Source organism: Tupaia chinensis, unplaced genomic scaffold, assembly GCF_000334495.1.
Source record: "Tupaia chinensis unplaced genomic scaffold, TupChi_1.0 Scaffold000516_1, whole genome shotgun sequence".
Classification (NCBI taxonomy): Eukaryota; Metazoa; Chordata; class Mammalia; order Scandentia; family Tupaiidae; genus Tupaia; species Tupaia belangeri.
This window is the reverse complement of record NW_006160029.1, coordinates 668,688-689,805: the sequence shown is the minus strand read 5'-3', so window position 1 is coordinate 689,805 and position 21,118 is coordinate 668,688. Positions and strand designations below refer to the sequence as shown.

The 21,118-nt window shown below is 37.5% G+C and overlaps 1 protein-coding gene across 2 annotated transcripts in view; it reads right to left on the bottom strand.

Annotated features, from left to right (window-relative positions):
• RGS7BP (regulator of G protein signaling 7 binding protein) overlaps nucleotides 1-21,118 on the bottom strand; it is a 159,183-nt gene that overhangs the window by 21,399 nt on the left and 116,666 nt on the right. For both annotated transcript variants that reach the window (XM_006156830.3, XM_006156828.3), the window contains exon 5: nucleotides 12,006-12,136. In XM_006156830.3, coding sequence (XP_006156892.1) covers nucleotides 12,006-12,136 — 131 coding nt within the window. The remainder of the gene's footprint in view (nucleotides 1-12,005; nucleotides 12,137-21,118) is intronic.

Below are 21,118 nucleotides of genomic sequence, written 5' to 3'. Positions count from 1 at the left end.
GACAGAAGAGGAGCCATAAGCTTAGGGATCTTGTATCTTTTTTATTTTTTAACATTTATTTATTTATTACTTCCATGAGTGACAGTGAGTGAGAGAGACAGACATGACCCATGGGGTCTTGATGCTCTAATGTACTCCCAGTTTCAGTTACTCCTGGATCATGGGCACTTGGCTGTGCTAGTGTTCAAAGAGGTTTCTGGATGTAAACTCAGAACCTTCCCATGTGGTTGGACCTCCCAGACAGTTACATTACCACTGCATCAACATTGGCCCCTGGGATCCTGAATCTTTTATGAGCCTGTCATCCTTTTGTTCAAGAGAGAAACATTTCTCTGTACTGAATAGTAAGCATGTCTTGCTCTGGAGGGAGCCACTGTCTCTATTTTTGAAGGCATGATCTAGATAAACATCCTCGAAAAGATAATTTTACATTATCTTTTACAAAGGACAGACAATGCCTCACTTTGCAAGATAGGCAGAATGCTTTAAGAAACCAGTGGAAAATTGTCTCCCAGAACTAATTAGCCCATCTATTTAGTTTTTGATTGATAATATCTTTATTTCCAACAAATTTGGCTCTTATTTTTTTTTTTTTTTTGTAAATGACTACTGCTTTACAGGAATGACAGTCTTATAAATTCAATTGTATGTATTTTAAACTTTTCATCACTTTAAAATTTGTTTTTCAGGTATGAGTTATTCATTGTTCAAGTTGGTATCTCCTTTTTTAAAAATTATTTTATTTAACTTTATTTATCACTATTATTATTTTTTTTTCAGTTCGATCAGACAGAGAGAGAGTGAGAAAGAGAGAAAGCTAGAAAGTAAGCGACCAGGTCCAAGACTTGAACTGTGGTCGGCCAAGTGGTAGTCTAACACCTTTAACCATCACACCACTTGCCGGCTCCCTTTCATAGTGCTGAATTTTTAAAAAAATCTGGCCATTCCTGGATCTGTTCAGATTGTCTTTGAGGATCTCTGCCTATCATTCTAGTAATAGCGTCCCCTTTTTGGTGATTCTGAAGACGGGGCAACATGTGTAGCCTCACAAGGTTTATCTACGGCTTTTCTTCTGGGTGCAAGAATTTCCTATCTTCAATGATAGTGACCTGGGCACCCTGCCTGATTTTTGAGCCCAATGCCTGCTTTGAGTTTCCTGATAAGAACTCAGGTGACGTAGTAGTTATGGTGCTGTACTCCTACATGGCCAACTGTGGTTTGAGTCCTGGACATGGTGGTGTAAAAATCACATCAGCTGCGTGTGCACGTGTGCCCAAAATTCTAAGAGGAGTATGGAGGAGAGGGGATTGTGGCATGGCCAGCTCCCCTGGGGAGTGATTTTTCACTTTCCCTTTTTCTGTTTTTCTCTGGCAAGCACACAAAAACAAAAACAACAACAAAAACAAAAACAAAACCTCCTACTTTAGTGAGACATACTCAGTGTTTTAGTCTGGGGAAAAAATACTAGTCACATGCTCACTCCCCCGCCCTCACAAGCAATCCTTGTGGAGACTCAGAGTCATTTCACACTATTCTGTTTTGCTGCCCAGGTTTGACACTCACACCAGGAGTCCTCCTGGAGAAAGCACTGATGGTCTCTGCTGCTGCACAGCAGCTCAGCTTTCCTTAAACACAATCTCAAACATTAATTTCCCTGACAACAGTTCCAGAAAGATTTCCCATGATTTGTATTTGTTGACTCTGAGTTTAAAGTATCTCTGGAATTGTTCTCATTTTTTTTCTTTTGCTTGAATTTGTTATTTCCTCTTGAGCTTATCTGCTATGGTTTCCTCTGTTATTTCCACTAATCCAACACTAATTGCTTTCTACCTTTGAGAAATTCCTCAACAGTTCTATCAGGTTGTTGGGAAAGTCATGACGTATTTTTCTATGCAAAAATATGTCAGGTCGTTCCCAACAACTCACTAGTTTGTTAAAGTCATCCTTGTTTTTCAAGTTCATGGGAGACACTTCTGTGTTAGCCAATTTCTATTAATATTTTCTTTTGTTCCTACAATTAGGAGGGGCCATGTAACTGAGTTAAAGCCCATGGACATTGAGCAGGAGTATCATACACTCTTCCAGACAGGCACCGAGAAATCCTCATAGAATCCCCCATGCTTCCTGTGCCCTGCTTCCCTTCCTACTGGATTGCTACAGAGAGAGAAAGATTAACACTGGCCACTCCATCCCAGCTCTGGTATTAGACTGTGACACAGGTGAATAGCAGACTCTTATTGTTCGAATCCATTGGCAGTTGCTGTTGTCTCACACAGCAGTTAACTTACTCTGACAAATATAGGAAAACTAATATTGATTTATTCCTTTCACTATGTTTTTCTGTTATTTCAATGGATTTTCAGTAGGAAGGAAAATATATGCTTGAATTCATTTCAATGTCTCTGGATATGTGTTTTCTCTAATTACACTCCTTAAATGAAAGTAATTCATTCACTTACTCAAGAATCATTAACTGTAACTTTACTCTATCCCGGTCACTGTGCTCGATGCTGGGAACATGATGGTGAATATATTTGAGGTGATCAAAGACTACAGAAGAGAACAGATAAGAAGCTGGGCAACTCACCCTCAGTGTAACATGGACGATGATAAGTGACATGAAATGCTTTGAGTTTACTTTGAGTGGGCATTGTCCCACACTTGAATGGCCAGAAAAAGCTTCTTGCATGAAGTAACATCTAAGCTGTGACCCCAAATAAGTATAGGAATCAGCCAAGTGAAAGGGATGTATGTGGGGTATGGCAGGATGGGTCATATGCCCCAGATAGAGGGAAAGTAGAAAGAACTGTAGTTGAGTTTCCTCAAAGTAGTTCAAGATGACCTGAGTTTGGCAGGCCAGGGCATGGGGTTCCTGATGTGAGGTGAAATGGTTAGCAGGGTTAGTTCATGAATGTTCTTCTGAGCCACGTTTATGAGCCCTCTACAAACCTGAGCAGTGGCCAATTTGAGTTATTTAGCTTATTCCCTTCTTTTAAATGGTTGTCCTAAGAATGGGGCACTCCTTCTCTAACATCAGATGGGCTTGCTGCTCTGCTCTTAGCAAAGAAATCAACATACTTTCAAATGGTGACTTCAAGTCAATGTCTTGTTCTGCCCAAGAGAGTGAATATGCATTTAAAATCATTTATTATGAAATGAAAACCTCTGTCCCCTGAAAAATCAATTTCAGGCCTCAGTGAACAAATATTTGCTTGGGATGGGAATGGAAGCAGGGGAGGAAGAAAGCCCTAAGAGCACCTTGAAGTCATACTAGGCTGGCTGCATCACTTTTAGAACTAGGACATCAAAAAGTTGGCCACTTTCCTTGCAAAGCTTTCTGCCTTAAGCTCCTTGGGGAGTTCCATGTATTTTTAGCTTGTTTATGGATAATGTAATAGGCATGTTTGAGGAAAAGTTAAGGGAAACCACCCATGAAGCACATACCAGATTAGAATACTGGTTATTCTTATATTCGTGAGAAATGGTCATTCAGGGGGAACAAAAACAGTCTTGATTGTGGGACAGTCCGAAGAGCTCAGTAAAGTACCCTCAGCTTCAGAAGTCTTAAGCACTGGCACCAGAAGATTGTACTGGGTTCCTTATCACATCCTCCAGGGATCTCTTCCTTTTTTATCTATTTCTCACATCCTCTTTCTCTTCCATTCATGTTTTTCTCTATTCCTTTTTTTTTTTTCTCTTTCCTTACTTTCCTGCCTGCCTTCAGCCTACCAGTGACAATGGGAGACATTGCCATAGACAGGTATCTCTTTGGAGGGCCTTAGTTCATTCTCTAATTTCCAGCAAAGTCAATTTTACCCATTTGAGCAAATTTCTCCAGGAATCAAAACAAAACAAATCAATCTGTTCTGAGCTTATACTATGTCACTCTCCTACCCTTTCTTTGACGACAGGGGCAAATTTCCTGTCTTTTGTGTTCCTGACATATTATCAGCTATGTACAGAGCTAGCTTTCAGGGCAGTTTCATACTGACCAAATATGAACAACAAAATGAAAGGCTTACATCAGATCATGGATGCTTATCCAAATACTCATTCTCATTCTCAACATTTTCCTAACCGATCGGTACTTTTTAACTTCATGCATGGTGAAAAGGACTGGGGAAAGGTAGTTGTTTATTAAGTAATCCACTTTTACTCTCTTGTGTTTCTGAAAAGCATGTAATTTAAATAGAAAAATGATCATATTAGTTTAAAAAAGATAGCTATTTGGTTGTTCCTATAGTGCAATGGCTAGGCACTGTGCATAAGGAGCTGGATCCCAGATGGCTGAGCATGGTTTGAATCCCAGTCTGGGCAGCTTTTATAACATGCTGGGTGGGGACCAGCAGGTGGCATAGTGGTTGAGTTGCTAGACTCTCACCTGGTGGTTCTAGTTCCAGACCTGGCAGCTTGGAAATCACTTTGGGCAAATGTGTGTGTTTGCCAAAAGTCCTGAAAGGAGGGTGGAGGAAAAGAGATTATGGCGTGGCCATCCCCACTAGAGGGTGATTTCTCACTTCCCTCTCTGTCTCTGGCTCTGTTTGGCAAGCACACGTACCCTATGGCATAAATAAATAAATAAATAAATAAAAATTAAAAAAAAAAAAACACAAAAAGCATGCTCTCGTTGTGTGTGGACATGCCTAAAATCCTGATGGAATGAAGGAAAAAATATTACCGGCATGACTACGCCCCATTGAGGAGTGCTTTCCCTTTCTCTCTCTCTCTCTCTCTCTCGCTCTCGCTCTCGCTCTCGCTCTCACTCTCACTCTCTCTCTCTGTGTGTAATGAGCACATGCACACTCTGAAAATAAAAAAGAGAAAATAGTTATGGAAAAGGAAGTAAGATGATATGGTACCTTATGGCAAGATAAGACATGGCAAGAAGATATTCTTAGTGCCTAAAACACATAGCCATAAATAACAATTATACCATACACAGAGCTCCATTCTGGTCCATGTGCTGGGTTAATAAAAACTTTCCAATTCAGAAAAAATACAGAATTATTGCCCTCCACTGCCATTTTGCTCCTGTGGCACTGGAGTCCTCTCACTGCCCCCAGAGCAGTAGTCATCAAGGTGACACTACATAGCTGCAATATATGTTGATGAAGAAGCACAGGGTCCCCTTTGGAACACAGATTTGCAGACAATGGCAGATACCATCAGGGGAGATCCCTATAAGGCTTTGATGCTCCATTTCCTACCCTGAAAGTAGAGGACAATGTACAAAATTATTTACTGATAGTTGATTCCAACTTTTCTGTGATGGACATTATAGTTAAATCATATCCTTTTGGAGCACTTGATTGCTTCATTTCATTTCTTTATTTTTAATACACATAATGATTTCTTAGTCAGAATTTAACTTCACCCAATGTAAAATATCTCCTACAAACCACCCTTAAATGAGCTATGAAGTTAATCTCTCTCTAATCTTAAAAGTGAGTCTCCAAATTGAGTGTCATTTTGATAAGAAAGTAAATGCACAATGGATTTTAGCCATTAAACAAAATGTTGAGGTCTGGTCAAGCAGCACATGCTGCTAAGATGCTGTGTTTTGTAGTCTAAGACCACATAGTGATCCAGGGTCTATTCCTGTCCAAATAAAAACCCAGATGCCATGGCACGTTCCTGTGATCTTAGAAATGTGGGGAGGCTGAGGTAGGAGTACTACAAGCTGAAGGCCGACCTGGGCAACATAGCAAGAACTTGTCTAAAAAGGATCTGGGCATGGTAGTACCCGCCTGTAGGCCTAGCTGGGAGACTGAGGCAGGAGGAATATAACAAGGGGAGATTCAATCTTAAAAAGACAAAAGCAAAACCAAAAAACTCATGGTTTTGAAATATGCCCGGTAGTTATTAAAGAAGGTAGATCTGTGGCTAAAGTCAGTCAATTGTGCTAACATTCCTCCTTCTTCTACTTGATATGTTTTCCTACTCTTCTCCAATGAAGTTTAGTGGGATTGTTTTAGTGTACTGGAGCAATCACAAACTTTGCAGTGAGACCAATGTGACCCTAGGCAACTTGCCTCACTGAACCTCAGGTTCTTCATGTGTAAAATTGGAAAAATACACTTGATAACATGAGATAACGTTCATTTAGCTTCTGGCTAGTAGAGGGTACACAATACATGGTCGCTATTGTCATTGCACTTATCCTACTCCTTATCTGGCACCTACTTTAACTAAAAAGACAAATACCGTGTCCTACTCACTATTTTATGGAGATAGAGTTAAGAGGCCAGCTGATGGCATAGTGGTTACATTGCTGGACTCCCACAGGGTTGACCGTGATTTGAGTCCTGGACCAAGTAACTTGAAAATCATGCCAAGTACATGCATGTGCATGCCCAAGATCCCAGAATGGAGGAGAAGGAATTGTGGCATAGACATCTCCTCTGGGGGGTGATTGCTCACTTTTCCTCTCACTGTCTCTGTCTCTCTGTTAAAAAAAAAGGCATGGTTTTAGATTTCAGAAGTTGGTTATGTTTATATTTTTCAAACACTGTAAGCTTGTTTTGGTCTTGGGTCTCTTACATCCAACACCAATGATCATGAGGTTATTTCCTTATAGTCATCAAGTCTCAGATGGAATGTTAACTCTTCAGAGAATTTCGATCATCCAACCTAAAGGAGTCATCCAGTAATTTTCTATTACATTATCCATTCCATTTCAATTATTTATATTATACCATTAGTATTTGGGACTTTAAGAAAATCTATTTCTGTTTTTCCTTCAATTCTTTCTTTTTTCTCTCTCTTTCTTTCTATTTCTCTGCACTAGCATACATGCTCCATAAGAACAGGAACCTCTTCAGTCTTTATTAAGGCAGTCTCCCAGCACCTGGAACAGTGCTTCATATATGCTAGGTGTTCACTAAAAATTTGTTAAAAGAATGAATACATGTTTCCTCTCAATTTGAATCAGCCTATTTTAAAATTTATTCTGCTTCATTTCTTCTTACCTATTGTTCTATTTTAGTGTCAATCGCCTCATTATATTGGAAAATAGTATCTTTATTTGTGGCTATATTCTATTTCTATCTTTATGTTGCTTGTTTCGTTTATTGGTGTGGGTCATTTCCTTTCCATTTCTTAATATGATGCTGAATACACTGGAGTCTTTACTGCTCTTCATCTTGAGTTTCTCCTATATTTTGCTGGATAGTGGCTCATTAACTTCTCGTTAGAGCATCTTGAGCTCTCAGCTCCCAGCAGATTTTTGAATTAGGATTTCTCAACTTTTAACATTTCTTTCTCCTTTCCCTTCTGTAATTACATCTCTTTTGCATATTTTATTTCTGTATTTATCATGGTGGCACATTTAAGGGGAAGAACCCCTTTTATCTTAGGGGGAAGAAGAGAAGACGTCATACTTGCAAAGAACCTGGGGACTATTTTGCTCTAGTTATGACAGGGAGTTCAGCAAAGGACCATGAACTGATCAAGGTGAGATGAGAACAAAGATGGAAAGAGCAAATTCACATATGAAAGAGAGCTGAACTGGAATATTCTTCTCGTATTCCTTTCAAAATGGGAATGTTGGTATGTTACAGTCCCTTCTCCTCCAGTCTTCTCTTGAGATTGTAAGTACACATACACACACGTACCCAGAATGATTTTCAAGCTGCTGGGTCTAGACTCACACTGCACAGCTGGCCTTGTGGGGTCTGGTGCTTTAACCTCCACACTAAACACTACCTGGTGGTCCTGGTACCACACTACCTAGTCCCCAGGTTCTATCAACAAAGTGAATGAAACCTAAAATCTTATTCTATCTGGTGGCAGGAAACAGGCATTAATGGTAAATGTAATACACAAACTCAGTATTGAGGAAAAAATGTGCTCTCTAACTGCAAAGAAATGAGAGCAATTCTTTTTCACTATAAACATACAAACTAAGACTTTGTCAAATAATATGCCAATCTACAAGTTAAAGTATTAGAATATGAAATTACAAAATGACTAAAATTATTCCCATTAGTCATCTTAAAACAAATCTAGGTTTTCAGTTTTCCACTCTACCTGATATAACCCAATAGCCTTTATCAAATGTAGATTTTTATTTCACATTATTGTAATTTACTTTAATTTTGTTGGCCATGAAAAAAGAAAATCATTTTAGTAATGTTTTTCTTCATTTCTTTGGCAATAGCATGATTTTGCAAACTATAAAAGATTCCAAAGTAGACTATATTAGGCTGATGAGACAGCAAAAATTCACAAGTATGGTGCATAGAACAAGCACAGAGTTCTACTGAAAATATTGTTAAGGTATAAGGATACTTATAATTTGCTTAATTGGGAGAGAAGGACAATTTTCATTACTAAATTCAAGTTTACTGTTGGAACTTTAAAATTATTTGAAGCTTCCTTTTCCAAGAAAGAAAGCATACTCTTAAATGACCTTGTGTACCCTTCCTCTCCAGAGAGCAAATTTTAAGTCATGACAATTCAATACAATAGAAAAACTAAGCAAAATATACAGTACTATCTGTACTTCTGGAAGCAGCCAGGGAAATGGATACCTGTAAAAATTAATTATATGTACAGATAACTGTGAGATAGTTTGGTTTCAGAATCTACTGTCAATTAAATTGACCAGAGACTCTTCTACAGAACCAAACTGAGTGATTCAATGTACAATTCCTTTCCTGGTCTTGATGAAAAGATAAGCTAAAGAGGAGAATGGCCAACATTTTTGTCAGCAGTGATAAAAGTAATTTTAGATGAGTTTCTGATTTAGTAGGTCTGGGGTAGAAGCCAAGAATTTGCATTTCTAATCCATAATTTGGTGCCAGTGCTGCTAGTTCAGGGATTACTCTTTGAGTGCCACTGTGTATTTCAATGGTCAGGCCAAGTGTTCACAGAGAAAGCAGGCTCTGTGAACAACACATAGCTCACACTCATTAGAGACATTTATGATTTTTGTGTTTACCTTTTCATTGGGTAAAAAGAAGAATAAAATGACATTGAAAACATGTACTCAAGAGTGTAGAGTATACAAAGGAGAATGGCACAGTAAGGGTTTGGATTTTTTTTTTTTTTTGAGAGGTTTTTGGTATAGGGTGCGTGCGCTCACCAGAAAGACAGAGAGAAACAGAGAGACAGAAAGTAAGAAATCACCCCCCGGGGGCATGGCCACACTGCAATCCCTTCTCCTCTCGGGATCTTGGACATGCATGCACATGTGCCAGGCGTGAGTTTAAGCCACTGGGTCTGGGACTTGAACTGCAGTTGACTACATGGGAATCCAGCGACATAGCCATTACGCCAACTGCTGGTCCTAGGGTTTGGAAATTTTAATATTTTCATTGGGAGGAGTAGGGTGTGGGTTTTTTTGTTTGTTTCAAAGGGTAGAGTAGTGGTTTTCAATCCTCATTTTGTGGCAGAAGCACTTGGAGTGTCCCAGGTGCTTTGGATAGGATTTAGTAGGTCCTTGGATAAGATCCTGGACCTTGTTTATTCAGCATCTTGGATGGTTTGAAAGGAGATTTTTCTAAGGATTATCCTTTAGGTAATAATGCTTTTAAAAGAATAAGATACAAATCCAAGTGGAGACTTAATCCTGCATGGGGAGAGGTCAAAGATGCTATTAGGTATTTTCCTTTTAAGAGTTGTGCATAGAAGGTGAGGCACTAGAGCAGGAGGCAGTGGTTTATTTAATTGTTTTTAAGAGAGGAGGTAAGGAAAGAAGCAGAACATATCCTAACAATGAAGACAGGAGGCAGCGAAGACAAAATTAGCTGATCAGTTAAGAGGTGATATTCTTTTTATTCATGTGCTCAAGACCAAATACAACAAGAAAGCGATCTAGATAAAAGAATCCCTCATACTTTCGAGCAGAAAATGAGCAGAGAAGAGTTTTCCTTTCAAAAGCCAATTCTGAAAAAAAAAAAAAAAAAGTTGCCGTGGCTAGCAGGAGGAGACCAAGTGGCAAACTGAGGATCTGGAGCAGGAGTGGGAGTGGAATCACTGGGTATGACATCTCATCAGCAAGGAAGATTTCCAGTAGCAAGGAGAGTATGCAATGCTGTAGGTGTGGCAAGTGCAGATCTGGGGAGTAAATCTATCTCTACCCAGTCTACTCAGTCATGGAAAAGAGCACAAATACTACTCAGTATGTGTGTTTGTGACTGCCTGTTTGTGTGTAGTGTGTGTGTGTGTGTCAGAGACAGGGAGGAGAAAGAGAGATTGAAAGAGATAAAGAGTAAAGACATCAGACTTATGGCACCTGCTTGGATGTCATGAGTGTATCTGAGGGTTCAATTTTCTGATCTGACTTTAGGAATGTCAAGGAGTTAATCTCTCCAAATAAGTTCTTTTGTATTAATAACAGAAGTAAAGATAAAGACACTTGAAAAATCAACCTTTAGATGGCAAAAGGAAAATGAAACAATACTTTTTTTAAAAAAAGAGAGAGAGATTTTTGCTATAGGATGTGTGTGCTTGCTGGAGAGATGATAGAGACAGAGAAACAGAAAACAAGAAATCACCCCTGCCCCTCCCTTGGTGGGGAAGAATGGCCACACTGTAATCCTTTCTCTTCCATTCTTCTCTAGGGATTTTGGACATGCACACACACCTGGCATGAGTTTTAAGCTGCCAGATCCAGGACTTGAACTGCAGTTAACTACATGGGAGTCCAGCAATGTAGCCATTATGCCATCTGCTGGTCCCAAAACTCATATACTTAAAACATTTCTGCAATCTTTGGAGCAACATAGCATAATCTAGTTTTTAGTTCTGCTGTGTGCATACATAGATGTGTACACAGATTTGGTTTTGACAAGTTCTTTATCATATCATTTAGTTCTTCTCAAATTGCAATGCTCATTTGATTTCAAATCTCTGTTTCTTCATCTGAAATAACTTTCTTTTCCCTAGCTGAACTTTAGCTTCAGAACCCTAAGATTTTTCTCTGGGTAATTGTGAATTTACCAACACTGTCTATTTCTGAACTTAAATCATAAGCAAGAATTCTCTTCCATGCAAGAATATTCTCCTGAGTTCAAGCACAAAAACTTTATATTCAGGAAGTTCTCAATAAACTATCATTTGGTAAATTAATAAAGAAAATATAGGTCAAATCTTTCAGTTATAGAATGTTTAACTTCCTCCCCAATATCCATCTCATTCCATCCTCTCCCATCATATGGTAGCCACTAGTTGGATGAGGTTGACTCCACCCTTAGATATAAAAATGGGCTTTATTATCTAACTCAAGCAGTGGAATTCTACCCCTCTGTCTACAGTGATTATTTCATGCATAGACCTGTTCCAGTCAGAATGAAGTTAAGGACTATATCTCTACAGTTGGAAGAGGTAGTCTCTCTATTTATGGATTGTGTGGTCCACAGTTGTGATGACTGAAACTATAAAAACTAGTTTGTTTCTGTGGAGAACACCATCTTGAAGGTAAATTCAACACCCAGAAGAAAGAGCATCACTCAGAACAGGAATCAGAAGTCTAATCAAACCATGACGAAGCTAGAGCTACCTTTGGAGGCTATGGTCAGTTGAGTCAATATATTCTCTTTATGGTTTAAGCCAGGGAATAAGAATTTTCATTACTAATACGCCTTCCTATTATTGCTCAGTTCCCCCTGATTTTAAGTCTTTGGGACACAGTATATCATCTGTCTTCTTGCAAATTAATTCATATAGAGAAATGGCAACACTCTTGGATAGCGCTAACTACCCTACTAAGATCATTACATAGTCTTGTGCTTGTGCTGATTTTAATGAAAGTCACATTCACAAGTGACAAAAGAATAATCTGAGAATTGTCTTAACCACAATTTCTGTTCTAAACAATTAATATTCTTACACACTTAGATAATTTTGACAGGACTTTTTAATTAATTTGTGTATCAAAAAATTTCCTGAACATTCAAATCCATTAAAATTGTGTGTGGATAGGCACATAGTGTACATAGACACTTTACAAAAAATTAGCTTTTGTTTAACAATGTTTCTGGCAATATATTGAATGTAGATACCTTTTCGATGAAACTGAAGAGATCCCAGCAGACATATGGATTTTAGCATCTCTGTTGTGTACATTTCTAAGCAGCACTGCAGCTGGATATAAAGACGACAGATTTCTGGATGGATCTCACCATCTTCCGGGCTGCAACAGAACGAAAGAGAAAAGCTGTGAACATTCTCAAGATTTCACTCGTCAGCCATTTGCCTCAGCATCGAAAGGGAAAAACGCTCAATAAAGATTCCTTAAAGCCTTGAGTCTAAAATACAAAACTTCCTGCTTTCAAACCAAAGACCAAAGTGACAGTTCTTACATAAGTAAGTTTATGACTAACAGTTCTTATTTTTTTTTTCCTCTTTCAGTGTCAGGCTTCTGCTGAGAGCTTAAAATCATAAATGCGTTAAGTAATTGAAAATATCAGACATTTTCAACTTAGCTGTCAGAACACATTTCCAAAATATATTTAAATTATAAGAATCTTCTACCCTGCAAGTGGAGATTAAAACATTTGTTTTTAGGGGAGCCAACAGGAGTACTTCAATGATCAGTTTTAAGATAGTTCTTCAATATTCAGGCCCTGGCATGATTAGAATGCCAATTAAAAAATTATTTTTTATCTCTGTCTGAAAGATATTTCCTTATTGTTGGCTTTTCACTAATTATGAAAGGCCAAGTGATTTTAATGAAAACATAAAAATTTTATGAAAAAAGAGAAAGCTAATAAAATTCTAATATTCTGCTTAACAACCAAAAGTTAAGTAAACACCGAACTTACACTCTAAAATTTATTCTAAAGGCCTTGAGTCATTTCCTATTAAACATGATAAAACATATAAAATTGAGTATTATAACTTATGGAATGATCACTTCTGTTTTTGATTAAGAGGACATAAATTCATTATTGATAAAGTAATATTCTTTATTTTATATGAAACTAAAATAGTGTATGTTGAATAAAGCAAACTAAATAAAAGGAATAAAATTTAAAGACAGGTTAGAAATAAAGCAAGCCTAAAAGTGAACTCTGTCAAATGTCTAATGTATTATTTTTATTTATATCCCCTTTCACATAAAATGTAATGAAATCTGTTTAAATAATGTAGCATTTGGATTTGATTCCTTTGTAAAGTAGGTCAGTGGCAAAATGTCAGGAATAATTATCAGGAAAAAAAATTTAAGTTCTGGAATCACAGCAAAGAGAACTTGTATGTTCATAGCACTTTACAAGGATAATTAGTTTTCGTTTTCAATACTTGCTTAGAAGAACAAGAGTTTATCTAACCATATGGCTTACATAACACAGAAAAATGCAAAATTCTTTGCCTTAATATCAGTAATGCCTGCACAGTCATCCTGTGCCAGATAGAACAAAGTACCTCAGAAGAGCTGACTACAAAATGTGATTTATCTGAAAATTAAAAGACTACATTACTTTCTCATTTGTGTTTCACAGGTGTAGCCGTAGGCCAACATTGGAAGTATTGTTGGCCAAAATTTCAGGTTTTCTTTCAGAGCTTCCTCCCACAGGTGCCTTCCACCCTCAAGCTGTCCTCAAGCTACCTGGAATTTCCCCCACTCATCCCCGCCCCACACACAGCCTGTCGTGATTTCATATCATCTTCAGCCTTTCAAAATGTGTCCATCTGTTTCCCATGCCCTCATGGCCCTGCTACTTTTGAATTGATAATGCACATTAATGGTTCACATAAAAAAAAGCAATCCTAAAATATTATCTGCTAATACATTGATTTTTATAGAAAAATCTGAAGAGGTCTTATATCAAAGGCAAACCAAAAGAAAAATATTTTAAGACAGGAAGTTTATTTTATTATTATTATTATTATTTTTACCTGTACGGCTTCTTCCTTCCAATCACAGCTGCCTATTTTCACCTACGCATAACATTTTGGCCCTGGTGGTTCATATGCAGTTTTTTTTTTTTTTTAAAGAAACCCTGTAATAAATCTGTTGTATTTATTGTACATTGTATGAGTGGAACAATTAGCCAGTACAGTATCATTCCAAGTCATGGAGTATTCTTGTTTCAAGAAGTACAAAATCTGTGCCTAATGGCTTAGTTCCAAAAATATGCAAACTTCATATATAGATGACATTTTATGTAATTTAAACCAACTACCAGATTAACATATTTTAAGAGCCAGTATATTTTGTTTATTACTTTACAGCTAGAAAGAGAGTGTTAAAGCAATATATTAAGTGCTTCTGGAAAAGGCAAGTCAGAAAAAAGATTAAAATGACTAATTGAAAACATTTCCTTGGGTACTATTTCTCTAATGCTTTTATAACCCATGGAGATTCTAAAAACCATGGAGCAATTGAGCCCCTCATAAATGTGATGGGAAGGAACTGATGAGTTACCACCAGAAGTACAATTTGTCTAATAGAAATTAACTGATGCTAAAATTGCACTATAAATTTTATAGTTTAAAACTCATACATAAAGTCATATGTCATTCTTTAATATTTTAGAAAATTGAAATATAGAGGAAGAAATAAACTAAAGAGAAGTGGAAAAACTGCCTTTTATGTTAGTATTCCGTGATGCTTAGACTAGGTTACATTAACCTCAGGACTTAAAACGCAGTTTAATTCTCCCACTTTAGAACTCTAAGACTTATTACTGATATTCATTACTAAAAGTTCACTGCAAAACAAATTGTCAGAGGTCAGGAGGTTGTACAGCAGTAATATAACTGGACCCATATGAGAAAAGTCCTTGGTTCATGTCCTGGGACTTCTCTCTGCACACCATGTGTATATGTCCATAATCCAGGCAGACTGAAGCGGGGGGGTGGATTGTGACATGATCTGACCCCATTTGGGGATGCTGTCTCTTTGTTTCCAAATCTTATGGAAGAAATAATTATAGAAACATAAAGCAGAGACAAATTGTCGAAGAGATTTTATGTCTAATGTTATAAGCTCTAGATTGAAATAGATTTTTGAGAAACGTTATGTGCATTTAGGTTATTTTTATAACAAATAAGCAAAAGTCAGAGCATGAAGGACAAAGAAAAAGCCAAGAAAACATCAATGTAAAAGCCTGAAACGTCCTAGGGATAAATTATACAAGTTAAGGAAATCCTGTGGATATCCTCCAGGAACTGGAAGCAACTTGGAGGCAACTTTATCACATATTATTGATAATTATGCTGAGCCTGAAATGATCCACTCTAACTAATCAAAGTTTAGATCTATGAGTCATCCTGAGGTGACTCTTCATTTAATTCAGTTAAATAAATTTTATGAGTTAGTAAATACATTGTGATAACTTTTTTCTATTGAATATAAGTGAAAACCTAACTTTATCATTTTGATTCATTTCAAAGCCTTTGTATTAACAGAAAAATACCTCAGAACCCTAAAAATTAATTTCAACACAATTTCAGTGATAAAGAGCTCAAGTTGAACCTAAAAACACTTCAAGTAAACACCAAATTATAAATCTGCTTTCAAATGCCTTTTTAAAGATGAGAGTCAGAATTTAATAACTTAATTAAATAGCATAAAAAACCTGAACTGCTATAGCAATAGGAGGATAAGAATATAGATATTTCCTAAGTTGCCTCTTGATAATAGAAACTCACTATAATGTAAATATTTTGCAATTCAACAAGTATTGTGATGAAGAACTGACAGAATGGCTAAACTGATCATGCCAAATGTTGGTCATGATATGGAAAAACAGAAACTCTCATAAATTGTTTGTGGGAGTTAAAATGATACAGCTACTTTTTAAAAAAAATTCTGGAAGCCTCTTATAAAACTAAGCATACACCTAACCCATCACCTGGAATTCATTTCTAGGCATTTGCCCCAAAGAAATACAAATGTATTCACAAATAGATCTCTACAGCATTCATAGTATTTATGTAGAATAACAAAAAAATGAAAATAGCCCTAGGTTTTGTCAAGATGAAACTGGTTAAAAGTGAACATATTTGAGGACTATCATGTGGTGTAGTGGTTAAGGCACTGGACTCCCACATGGTTGACCATGGTTCAAATCCCAGACTCAGTGGCTTGAACCTCAGGCAGGGCATGTGTGTATGCGCCCAAAATCCTCAGAGGAGAATGGAAGAGAAGAGACTGCGACTTGACCATCCTCCTGAACGGTGATTTCTCTTTTTCTGTCTCTCTGGTGAGCACACGTGCTCTATAACAAAAATCTCTCTCTCAAAAAAAAAAAAAAAAAGAAAAAGAAAAGAAAAAATATGCCGAAATTGAAATTAGCATATTCCTACACTAGAATAATAATTAACTATTAAAATGATCAAACTCTTTATTCCCAAAACAGCATGGATGATTCACAAAAATATTATCTTGAGTGATAAAACTCTTACACGAAAGAGTAAATATTATTTGACTTACTCATGTGAAGTTCCAGAATAGGTAAAACTAATTGATGGTGAAAATACTAGAACAGTGGTGTGGAGTTAACTGAGAGGGGCATGAGGAGATTATCTTGGGGGAGAGATATTCTACACATTCAGATAAAGGATTGGGAACCCAGGCATATACATTTGGCTAAAGGTTTAAATGGTACACTTAACTATTTGTGCATTTGATTATATTCAAAATCTACTTAAAAAAGTAACTGAGCCAGAAGTAAATATTCAACTCTAATAATGACACATATGCTCCATTGTTTAAGGGTGAAGTTTACAATTGTCTGTTACCTCAGAAAAATAATACAGATTGCTAGTTGAAAGGGGGGATGGACAGATAGGTAGGTATGGAATAAAGCAATAACAAATATTCATTATAAAATGTATGTGGTAGATATTTACTTGAGAGCTGAGGATTAACATTTCTCCAAATAATTACATGACATAAATTAAACAAAGCAACTGAGAAATTTTAGTTAGGTCAAGTTCTGGCATTAACACACTGGAGATTTTAGTTATGAAATGTCTTGGCTCTGCATTTGTCTGCTCTCCAGCTAGGGTGCCAGATTTTAATGGTCTGTACAGCTGCTAATAGCATTTTAAAAATGACCAAAGTGTTTGTCGTTTTGATAATCTGTCCCTAATTTAATGATTTATATATTTAGTTGAAGGTAGCAAGACAATGGAAGGAAAATAAGTTCTGAAGTTGGGAAACATAGATTTAAATATAGACTTGGCTGCTTAGAACTGTGACCTTAGGGAGACAACTTTAATTTCTCTGAGACTCTGTGTCCTCATCTGTGAAATAAGGATAACAACTATATCAAATATCTCAAGGCTGATGCAAGGATCAAAGGAGATCATGTATGTGAAAACAATCAAAACATGTGAAGGAGTATGAGAAGTTGACTACAACGCAACTTAACCCATCAAAGTTGTGTTTACTTAAACTTATGCTTGCATATAGTCTTTAGGTATAAAAATTATTTGCTATTTTATAAGAGCCTTCATTTATCTTTCGTTCCCAAATATTTGGTTAAATAACAAGCCATTAGGCTGAGGGGAAAAAAGGTGCGACCTCATTGGCAACCACTTAGCATTTTACAGATTTTAGTGATGACAGAGAAACACTTGGGGTTTGTCAGCTAGCAGAGATGAAAGTGAGAACTCCTGCTGCAGCAAATATATCCAAGTTTCTCTTTTCAGAATCATTTCTGTTGTTTGTTGTTAAGCCAAATGGCAAGGCACAGCTCAGGAAGCCAAGAAGTATGAGGGAAGGCATGATATCTTTGCTTTATTTTCAGAGCAAAGAGCTAGAGAGGAAATGAAATGACTTACCCAAGGAGTGTGACTTCAGGATAGCTCTTCAATAGCTCACTGCCTCCTCATAGATGGATTCCACTTAAGAGCATGTGCCCTAATTCTATGCCAACTTCAGCAATAGCTTCAGAGCCCAGCCTTCACATGGCTTCAGTGAGGGAGATTTCTCAAGGTAGTCCCTTAAGTCTATGCAATCAATGGAAGGTTAGCGGGCAGAAAGGGCACACATCCGAGTGTGTGTGAGTGTGTGTGTCCCAGTTATTATTTTAGGTTTCAAATTGTTGAAGTTAAATACAGAGACTGCCCAAGTTTAAAAACATAGTACAGGAGCCAGAAAAGTACTAAATGACTATCCTTTTATGACAAAATAAGTACCATGATAAAAAAAAAAAAAGCCAAACCCTGTTGATGCAGAGAATAGAAACAAGACATTTTCCAAGGAATCTATACATCTAATAGTCAAGTGTCTCTACTGTCTTCACTTTTCTCATGATCTTGCTCCAATTAGTTTTTCTGAAACCTGTGCTTTAGGCGGAAACCTCCCGTATTTTCTTCATAGACAGTCTTAACAAGTTCGTTTCTCCCAGGAGTCTTCGAGAAATCATCACAGTAATTCCCCTCACTTTGCAGCCTGCTGTCTCATGGGGACATATGGCTGGCTTTGACTTCTTCACCACTGAACGGCAAATCAGGATCAAATTCTGCCCTGGAGCTACTTGAGTTCAGTCAGAAATGAAATGTTATTTTTTTTTTAAAGAGAGATTTTTACAATAGGGTGCCTATACTCCCTAGAGAGAGAGAGAGAGAGAGAGAGAGAGAAAGAGAGAAATAATTCCCCCAGAGGGGATGGCCTCGCCACAATCCCTTGTCCTCCATTCTCTTCTCAGGATCTTGGGCACTTAGGCACGTGCCCAGCATGAGTTTCTAGCCATGGGATCCAGGACTCAAACTGTAGTTGGTCATGTGGGAGTCCAGTGACATAACCATTACACCATCTGCAGGTCCCAAAATGTGACTTTTAACAGCAAAGAGAAACCTGAGTTGCAACTAAATTATCTTTTGGTGGGTACTTTGAGTACCTTTATGTGAAACCACAGGGCTCAGATGGGCAGTACCTTTTACAATCTCAAGCCCTATTCTGGTCTCCACCTCCCTGTGGCTTTGCTTGCCCTCTGCCATTTCCCCATGATCCTTTCAGAGGGTTGATAGATAATGAGTACCTTTATCAAGCATCTCATTCTTCTTTTTCCCACTTGGAAAGTAAAAACTACATTTAAACATTTAAAAAAATCAATAGCCATCAGTTTCCTGATATTACAATACTTATAATGAAATAAGACCACAAATGTTTCTATTAAGTTGCAATTCATCTTTTATTTATCTTAAATGTTACTGTTTAAAGCAATGCCAGGGAGAGTTGGGATTAGGTGGTGACATTTGTGGTGATTATGAAGGGGACGCCTGGGCATCTCTCTGGGCGTTAGAGGTGAAGGCAGTAATGAGCTGCACATCCTCACTTCTTGTTCCAAGAGTATCCCTCATAAAATGCAATTAGGAGAAAAGTAACATTTTTAAAGCAAAAATTTTTCAGTCTTCAAAAGACACTGTCTTGGGAACCAGCAGTTAGCATAATGGCTATGTCGCTGGACTCCCACGTAATCGACCGCGGTTCGTGTCCCGGACCCAGTGGCTTAAAACTCAACGCCGGGTGCGTGTGCGTGCATGCCCAAGATCCCGAGAGGAGAATGGAGGAGAAGGGATTGCGGCGTGACCATCCCCCCTGGGGGGTGATTTCTCGCTTTCTGTCTCTATGTCTCTCTCTGTCTGTCTGGTGAGCGCACGCGCCCTACAGTGAAAATCTCTCCAAAAAAAAAAAAAAAAAAAAAAAAAAAGGCCCTGTCTTTCTTATTCTGCCTTGGCCTTTTCTCCCAGTCTCATACTCTTTTTGGGTTAAGTCTCATAGCCTCTTCATTTTCCCCTCCTTAATGCTTTCCTCTTTATGGTTTCTGGTTGAGAATCATGTAGGATCTTCAAACAGTTCTTTAGTTCCTGGTATTACCAGGTCTTGTGCTTTGATAGCTAACAGAGAGAGGCCTATGGCTGAGGATGTCTGAGTGCTTGGATTCTCAAATATGTGCTGGGATGAAAATTCCAAATTCAGCACCATAATTTAAGTGGCTAGAACACAGCTCCATTCCATTGAGTATAGCTAGGATCAATTTATGTTTACAGATTATATACATGTATGTGGAGGTGTTATTTATATACATAGATATATATATATATATGTATATGTGAATTTTTTTGATAGTAAGGATCAGTTTATTTTTTATTTTTTAATTTACCAGAGGGTGCATGTGCTTGCCAGTAAAAGACAGAAATGGAGAGAGAGGGAGAAGGAAAAAGCACCCTCCATGAAAAATAGGCATATGTCACAATCCCTTTTCCTCCATTTCTCCTTCCTTTCAGGATTTTGGGAACACACACACACACACACACGCTTCTGGCATGTTCACCAAACCACATGATCTGAGTTTTTGAACCACCAAGTCATGAGGTGACTCAGGATCAGTTTATTTATTTATTTTTTAAGTTTGTATTTCATATATATGTGTATGTATATGTTTGTATTTTATATATATGTATATGTATGTATATATGAAGATCTTCAAAAAGTTCATGGCAATGGGAGAAATTTTTTTTTGGAGAGGTTTTTGCTACAGAGAAACAGAGAGACGGAGAGACAGAAAGCAAGAAATCACCCCCGAGGGGGGATGGCCACGCCGCAATCCCTTCTCCTCCATTCTGCTCTTGGGATCTTGGGCACACACCCACATGCGCCTGGCTTGAGTTTAAGCTACCGGGTCCAGGACTTGAACCTCAGTTGACTACATGGAAGTTCAGCGACATAGCCATTACGCTAACTGCTGGTCCTCCAATGGGAGAAATTGCAAAAGGCACAAGAATGCATGAAAACAAGTGGAATAGGTTTGGGATTCTTGTCCCAAATGATTGAACTATAATAGCACAAAATGTTGACTGATACTTTAGTAATTAATTATGACATATAAGTTTTATGATGTAGTTGCCAGTATCGTTGTTAACCTGAGAGACTGTTTATTTAGAGTGATGGTCCATTGAGTAACAGAAGACCCTGAGGGCCCCAAGATACAGCCTTTAGAAGATTGAAATCTCATCTTCTAGACTCAGAAAAGGAATAAATCAGAAAGACTATTGGGGTAGGGTTTAGGAAGAGGGTAGAAAAGTGGCTTCTGTTTATCATTTTAGTAATACTATAGCAAATATATACATGGGGGAGTCTTCAAAAAGTTCATGGAAAATGTGTATGAAAAAAGATTTAAAAATATGATGGATTTAAATTATTTTTTTTTCCTAG